At 46.9% G+C, this 8,219-nt stretch overlaps 1 protein-coding gene across 3 annotated transcripts in view; it reads right to left on the bottom strand.

Moving 5' to 3' along the window:
* Window positions 1-8,219, bottom strand: part of CACNA1H (calcium voltage-gated channel subunit alpha1 H) — a 375,780-nt gene that overhangs the window by 143,115 nt on the left and 224,446 nt on the right. For all 3 annotated transcript variants that reach the window (XM_081839451.1, XM_081839453.1, XM_081839452.1), the window contains exons 6-7: window positions 7,822-7,981; window positions 3,336-3,651 (exon numbers count right to left, since the gene is read on the bottom strand). In XM_081839451.1, the coding sequence (XP_081695577.1) occupies window positions 3,336-3,651; window positions 7,822-7,981 (476 nt within the window). The remainder of the gene's footprint in view (window positions 1-3,335; window positions 3,652-7,821; window positions 7,982-8,219) is intronic.

Below are 8,219 nucleotides of genomic sequence, written 5' to 3'. Positions count from 1 at the left end.
TCACCGACGCCAGGTGCTTTATTGCTGACCTACCCAGTTCCGGATTTATGTATAAACTAACCAAGCTATAGCTTAGGGCCCCACTCTCTTGGGGGCCACCAAAAAATTAAAGGAAAAAACACCTGGATGTACATTTCCAAAATATAAGATAAAAAACAAATAAAATGGCTTTAGATACTTATTAGGTCCATAAATTACTATATAGCATATATTCAACACAAAAAAGTGACAATTTGTTGTTGACAAAGGGCAGCTGGACATATAAAGGGCCCCATTACTTTTAGTAGCTTAAAAGGTAAATGTAAAGAGACCCCTGACCATTAGGTCCAGTTGTGACCGACTCTGGGGTTGCGGCGCTCATCTTGCTTTATTGGCCGAGGGAGCCAGCGTGCCGCTTCCGCGTCTTGTGGCCAGCATGAATAAGCCGCTTCTGGTGAACCAGAGCAGTGCATGGAAACGCCATTTACCTTCCCACCGGAGCGGTACCTATTTACCTACTTGCACTCTGACGTGCTTTCGAACTGCTAGGTTGGCAGGAGCTGGGACCAAGCAACGGGAGCTCACCCCATTGCGGGGATTTGAACCGCTGACTTTCTGATCAGCAAGTCCTAGGCTCTGTGGTTTAACCCACAGCACCACCTGCATTCAGTAGCTTAGGGCCTCATCAAACCTAAATCCAGCCCTGGATCTACCTCTCTGTCTGATTCCTGGTAGTGGGTAAACTTTTTTTTTAGGTCAAAGGGCCACATGACCTCATTGGAAGCCCACCAGGGGCCACATGCAAGTCACATGGGAAAGTGCCGCAGGTAAGAAGTGGTTTGCGTGGAGGCAATGGATATGACCGCCACTTTTGAAGAGCCAGCTACATTTCAGCCATACAATAGTCAGTGCTTTCTACACACACACACACACACACACACACACACACACACACACGTGTCACCTCTCTCCATTCAGGTGAGCAAGAAGCAGTTCAAGGACAATTTCTACTGGGCAAAACCATGAGGGGGATGCAGACCAGGACTAGCGAGGGTCGTGAGCTGGGGGTGGGTGGGTGTGGTCTGGAAAGGGGTGTGGCTTGGAGGAGAGTCCCGAGCGCTGGATAGAGACCTCTGGAGGGTCACATTTATCCCCTGGGCATGAGGTTCTCCACCCTCTTCCCACAGGTTTTACAGTCAACACTCTCCCTTTCCCCCTTCCTAGTTTATGCAACTGTGTCTTCAACATTTCAGCTAACTCCAAATAACTTTGCACCTAAATAGCATCCCACGTCAAAATTATGCAGGGCTGTTTCTATATACACAGGTAAACTCCTCCACACCATCACATCTGCAGATATGTGGCACTGGGGAGAAAGGCGTACATAAAGAGAGCATCAGATGCAAGCCGACACTCTTTTCTTCAGTCACGGCCAGAAGAAAATGTGCTCTCTATAAAGCCTCGATTATACTCCATGGCTAAGGGAATGGACACCATTTAATGGCCTGGCAGCTGGCAGGGATGGAGCTGGGTTTTGCTCGCTCTGTGTTTTTAAGCAAACAGTCCCAATTTGTGTCTACTAGACACATATGCAGATCAGAATGCAATTATCCTTCAGGTTCCACATGTCTCAAAAGCCTACAATACAGATCTCAGCTCAAGAAGCACCAAAATGTGTTAAAAATTTAATATTTTAGAATTTTTTTTTTAGAACTGTGTGCCTTGAGCTGCCATGAAATGCAATTTTGGCACATCTTTTTCTCTGATGGAAAGAGCAGATTGATATGAAAACAGAGCAGCAGAGGAAACTCGGGGATGGAAATATGTGGCATTGACAAGGACCAGAAGTAGATTGCTCTGTTGTATAAACATAAGAGCCTTGCTCCATCAAGCCAATGGCCCAACTCGCCCAGCATTCTGATCTCACAGCAGCCAGCCAGATGCCCCTATAAGAAACCTGCAAGCAGGGCATTAGGCCATAGCACTCTGCCCAGTTGCAGTTCCCACCAACTGGTCTTCAGAGGAATACTGCCTCGAACAATGGAGGGTAGAACACAGCCATTGTCTCTAGCAACCATGACAGTTCTGCAAACGCCTCTGGCATTCAGAGCCACACGGCCATTGATAAACTTGTCCTCCTCCATGAATTGGTTTCCCAATCATTTTCCAATACATGGAACTCCTTGTAAACAAGCCAAAAGCTTATGGGAAGACCAGCAATGTCATGGGCCAGGAGACAGGTTCACCTGCTGAACATGCCGCCTGAAGGGGGAGAAGGGGGAGTGACTCCACCTTCACCTGATCAACCTTCAAGGTCACAGAGCAGAAGACACTGATCAGAACCAGCTGGCTCTGGGCTTCATAAACAGCTTTCAGCAGCAGTCAGATGCTGGAAACAAGGCCTGTGGTTCCTGGCCCGACCTTGCTGCTACCTGCTCTCCAGCTCAACCCTTGGCTCTGTGATCATTTGGATTCCCTGACCTCTGGACTGTCTGACTTTTTATCAGGAGTGCCAACTTGGCCCCAGGGCCGTGGGTGCCATGCAGTGTGCATGGTCCTGGCACTGAAATTTGTGGGTGCCCTGCCCCTTTATGGGGAATTTTGTGAGTTCTCGGGCCCCCAGGGAGTTGGGACTTATGCTTCGTATGTGGATTCTGCTCTCAGGCAAGTGTTCCTTGCTAACCTCTAGCCCAGGAGTCAGCAAACATTTTCAGGAGGGGGCTGGTCCATTGTCCCTCAGACCTTGTGGGGGGCCAGACCCACCCTCTCCCCAAAGCACCCCCCTCCTAAAAAGACCACCCCCAATGACCCCTCCACTTCCATTCATGCCGCAGCCGCTTCAGGCACCGACATCGCCTCGTCTTCAGCAATCGCAGCTTCGGCAGCCAATCAGAAGCCATGCCACAGAAGTCAGTCACTGCACGGCGAGGCCTCCGCGCTGGTTTAGCACAGGGACTGACTGAGCGGGCAGCAGGGTCTGCAAGGTTCGCGGGACAGATTAATGTGCCCAGTGGGCTGCATCTAGCCCGCAGACCTTAGTTTGCTGACCCCTATTTGCTTGCTGGGCAATGGGAATCAGATGGAGCTACAACAACTAACAACGGAAAAGCTCTACCCAAAGAGAGCTAGCCCACCCCAATTGGATCTTCCCCCAAAGTGTCAACATGAAACAACAGAAAGTGCTCAGAGGCAGGAAGCTTGATAACCACCATCGCAAAAGCAGAGCGTCAGAGTTGGCCGGCTGCTGATGTAATATTTGAGGATTGCTTCATTTACTCATCTTACTTGGGCAAAAACATGCATCTCAAACACACTTGGGTACCCCATGAAAGAATGGAGGATAAAAAGAGGCTTACCTGAAAAATAGCTATCCAAGCATAGCCAATATTATCAAAATTAATAGCTCCATTGTGCGGGTTGAGCTCCCCCGTCCTGCAAATGTTGTAATACTGGTTCCAATTGATGCAGGCGTTTCTGCTGCTGAAGTCCAGGGTGTACGAATTTTGGTTGTAAGAGTCCATGCTCAAAGTACATTCCACCTTGTACTCCTTCCGGTTCGGGATGCTGGAACATTTTTGCATTCCGTTATCCCGGTGGGACGAGCAGATGAACGGATTCTCCTCGCTTTCCTCTGGCCGATAGTAGGGATTCAGGAAAGTCAAGTTGTACGTCCTTGAATGGGAAGGGAGACACAGGAAACTCTCTGATACCAAGTCAAAACTTTGCTGCATTCAGCTGATGATAATTTCCCCCTGAAATTATTATTTTTGAGAAGTGAGTTGGGACTGTTGTGTTTTATGTAGTGAGGGGACAGTTCTGAACTGATCAGCCGCTACTGCCTAGCAAGGGGCAGCAAATATTCTTTCCAGCCTAAATTGCCTTTGGCAAGATATTCTGTACTGACTAAGAAGAGGGCAACTCACTCCTACATGTTTGGTTTTTCCTCTTATACTGTTCCAGTGTCTCTGGGCCAAAACGTACATTAGGGAATTGTTGCCATGCCAAAAACCTGCAATGCAATCAGAGTAAGCAAAGAGAAAGAAAACAAAGTTGGTTTGACAACATTTCGAGGCCTAGGATGACCCTCGCCTCCTGGTTCTGACCCCACCTGCATGACTGTCAGAAGACCATGGTGAGACTCTTGCTGGCTAGATCTCAGCACGGCATTTTCCATCCCTAAAATGACCACTGTGGGAAAATGCTGCTCAGAGGCACCGAGTTCCATGCAACATTGTTGTGTGTATGTGACGTCACACGTGCAACACACATGTGATGTCACATGCATTGGGAGTTGGCCATGAGGCCCGGGGAGGCCTTCTTCTAGATTGGAGGAGCTCAGCCCTGTCCTCGCATATTTGGGGTGGAGGGGAAGCTGAGCTGTCCTCAGCCTCATAGAGTTGGCATATGTGATGCTGCCCTTGCTAGAGGTCAATGCGCAGGGTGTTGGAATGAACCAGGCTCTTTAATGGGCAAACTGAGACTCTCTCTAGTGCCTCATAAGATGCTATAGGCAGCTGGAAAACAAGGAGATGGTGCCCAAATGGTTGCTAGTGGGTCTTTGGAAATGCCTCAGTCACTTCCAGCAAATGTCATTTGGGACTCCAAAGATGAGAAAAGTGAGCTGGTCTTTAGGAAACAAATTGGCACAAGATGCTGTGCTGCGGGGAGATCATTTGAGCCCAACAGCCCTCTCCCCTCCTGTGGTCTTCAGCAACTGCCTCCTGCAGAAGACAATTCCATATTTGAACTATTTTCTGCATGAAGAAGCACTTTTGTTTTTTTATCTGCCCTGGATCTCCCAACTTTCAGCCTCATTGGAAGTCCATGGGTCCTTGTGTTATGAGAGAGGGAGGAAAGCTTCTGCCATGCCCTGCATAATTTTACAAACTTCTATAATCTCTTACTTGCCTTTTCTCTAAGCTGAAAAGTCCCAAATGCATTAACCTTGACTCTTAAGGAGCTCCATCCTCACGATCATTTTGGCTGCCATTTCTGAATGCTTCCCAACTTTACACAGGACACCATATGTGGGTGTACCATAGATCCGTATACAGTGGTACCTTGGTTTTCGAATAGCTTACTTCACGAACACCTTGGAAACTGAACGCTGCAAAACCAGAAGTAGGTGTTCTGGTTTTCGAAACTTTTTTCGGAATCTCAGTTTTGAGTGCACCCGTGTTTCCTGTTGCGCTGCTAATTTGCGTCCCCCAATTGTAATTCAAGCCCTCCATTTCTGTTTGCAGTGTTCTGAGGTGATATTTAGAGCTTATATTTGGTGCTTTTGTTTTTGCTATTTATTTTGCATTTTTTGTTTTGAGGCTTTTCAGTTAATTTGTTTGTGTGACTGTGTGGATCCCAGTTCAGCTACTGACTGACTGACTGATTGATTGTGTGACTGCGGAAATGGATAAAAACCCCCATCCAAACAATGACTATCATCAGTGCAAGTAAGAAAAAAAATATATATTTATTTTTATCATCTACAATACAGTCTTATTTATTTTGCAGTACAGTGCATTGATTATTGTTTTCATTTTATGGCTCAATGGTCTCATTAGATAGTAAAATTCATGTTAAAATGCTGTTTTAGGGGTTGTTTTTAAAAGTCCGGAACAGATTAATATGTTTTGCATTACTTTCTATGGCAAAGCGTGCCTTGGTTGTAGAACACTTTGGTTTTGGAACGGACTTCCGGAACGGATTAAGTTTGAGAACCAAGGTACCACTGTAATGGCATTATGACAATGGTGGCTTCATTTCCAGTTGCTTTAACAACGACCCCCTAGCATGGAATGAGGCCAGCAGGCCAAAAAAAGTCCTTCTCCTCAGGGTTGGACAGCCTTTCTCAGAAGCCCAAACATCAGATGCAATCCAAGTCAGGAGGAGGAAATTAGGCAGCCCTCCAAACACCTTTCACTTAAACACACAAAGCCGCCTGGAACTCTCTGTTTACATTTTTATACTGCCGGGCAGCGTCTTGGTAATAAAAATAAACTTAACTGTGTGGGGAGAGCACCCCAAGCTGCCAACAGCACCACTAAGCTCCACAGCTTTGGAGTTTTAATTGACAACCAAAGTAATACCATTTAGGACTGTCCCGTGCCATTCGCTAGATACCCAAACTCTCTTCCCTTTCCTAACATTTCTGCAAAGAGCGTGGCAAGGTGGAAAATTTGTTTATGGGTTGTGGCAGAAACGAGTGCATCGACAGAAGTGTGAGTGATGGAGACAAATGTATACGCTGGAGGTGTTTTAATGGGGGAAGATTGAAGCTGATCAGGGAGAAGAAAGCAGAGAGAGGGGTTCTAGTGAGTTGTGTAGCAGATTCCAGCGACAACACCTGACATTTGACACTGGGCAGCTAGCAACCGAAAGCTGACAATTGGCCAGCGATGACTGGTGTCCATTGGTAGAAACGAAGTCAGAGACGGTAGGTGGATTAAGAGCCAATCACAGGCAGAAATATAAGCGTTATTCACATCATATATTTAAAACACTACAATTGTGCTTTAAACAGTCATGGCTTCCACCAAAGAATTATGGGAGCTGTAATCCGTTGAGGGTGCTGAGAGTTGTTAGGAGATCCCCTATTCCTCTTATGAAGCTACAGTTCTCAGAGTTGCCTGGGAAAAGGGCTTGATTGTTAAACTATGCTGGGAATTGTAGCTTTGTGAGGGAAATAAAGGGGCTCTCAGCAGCCCCAAGGAATCCAGCTCCCAGAATTCTTTGGGGGAAGCCATGAATGATTAAAATGGTATCATAGTGCTTTAAAGGTATGGTGTTAATATGGCCCTAGACTGCCACAGGCACAGCCAACTAATTCTATTTATTTATTTATCTAACTAACTAACTAACTTATTGCATTGATATCCCACCTGTCCTCTATGGAGCTCAATGTGGTATAATAATAATAATAATAATAATAATAATAATAATAATAATAATTTATTTATATCCTGCCCTCCAAAGCCGGGCTCAGAGTGGCTAACAACAATAAAAGTAACACAGCATTCTAAAATCAATTCATTCTAAAACCAATTCAGAATCAAATTAATGGCCACCATTGGGCTAGAGTTCTATGAGGATTACCAGAGGAGGGGGTCTGGTGGAACAGAACTGTCTTGCAGGCCTTGAGGAAAGATGTCAAGTCCCGCAGGGCCCTAGTCTCTTGTGACAGAGCGTTCCACCAGATCGGGGCCACAGCTGAAAAAGCCCTGGCTCTGGTTGAGACCAGCTTAACCTCCCTGTGGCCCAGGTCCTCCAAAATGTTTTTGTTTGAAGACCGCAAGGTCCCCCGTGGGACATACCAGGAGAGGCGGTCCCTTAGGTACGAGGGTTAGTGTTACGGGTTAGTCCCGTAGTGTAGACAGTTCTCCCCATTTCATTCCCACAACAAGCCTTTCAGATAGTTGAAACTGAGAGGACCACAGTCACAACCTGTGAACTTCATGGCCAAGTGATGGATTTGAAGGCTGGTCTCTCGGATCCTTGTCTGACACTCTAAGCACTCTAATTGTCAGGGCCGGCCCACCCATGAGGCAAGGTGAGTGGACTGCCTCAGGTGGCAGTATACACAGGGACAAGAAAGAAGATTCTGTTAGGAAGGATTTGCTGAGGGTAAGAGCTGTTTGACGGTGGAACCGTCTCCCTCGGAAGGTGGCGGACTCTCCTTGGCTGGAGGTTTTTAAACACAGGTTGGAACGGCCATCTGTCAGGGATGCTTTAGCTGCAATTCCTGCATTGCAGGGGGGCATCCCTTCCAACTCTACGGTTCTATAATTAAACGCACATGAGCACATGAGCAGATGTAAGGAGATGGCCGATTGACTTCCAAGTACTTACATTTGAAAATTGGTGTCTAGGAAACATCTGTTCCTCAGCAGCCCGGCCCACAGCTGCACCCCAACGATCCCAAAGATGAAAAAGACAAAGAAGCACAACAGAAGGACGTTGCCTAACATAGGCAAAGTATCTAACAGCAGGGTGACGAGTATGCGCATACCTGGGGAGAGGGAGAGAGAAGGAAAAAGGGAGATGAAGGGAGGGCACGAAGCAGGCAGGCAGTGGTTGATAAAAAGATTTGGCAGGTCCTTCCAGGATCCACTTGGTTCAGATGCACAGCTCCTGTGACCCAGGCCTGCATATATTTAAAGTACATTTAAAACACAAACGTCTGCATCAGCGAGGGAAGTTTGTTGCTGCAGGACCAGGAAACACCTGCACTTCTTCAGCAGCCTGTC

Source organism: Podarcis erhardii (assembly GCF_964252035.2).
Source record: "Podarcis erhardii genome assembly, chromosome: 14".
NCBI classification, from domain to species: Eukaryota; Metazoa; Chordata; class Lepidosauria; order Squamata; family Lacertidae; genus Podarcis; species Podarcis erhardii.
The sequence above is the reverse complement of the archived record's forward strand: the minus strand, read 5'-3'. Positions and strand labels throughout refer to the sequence as shown.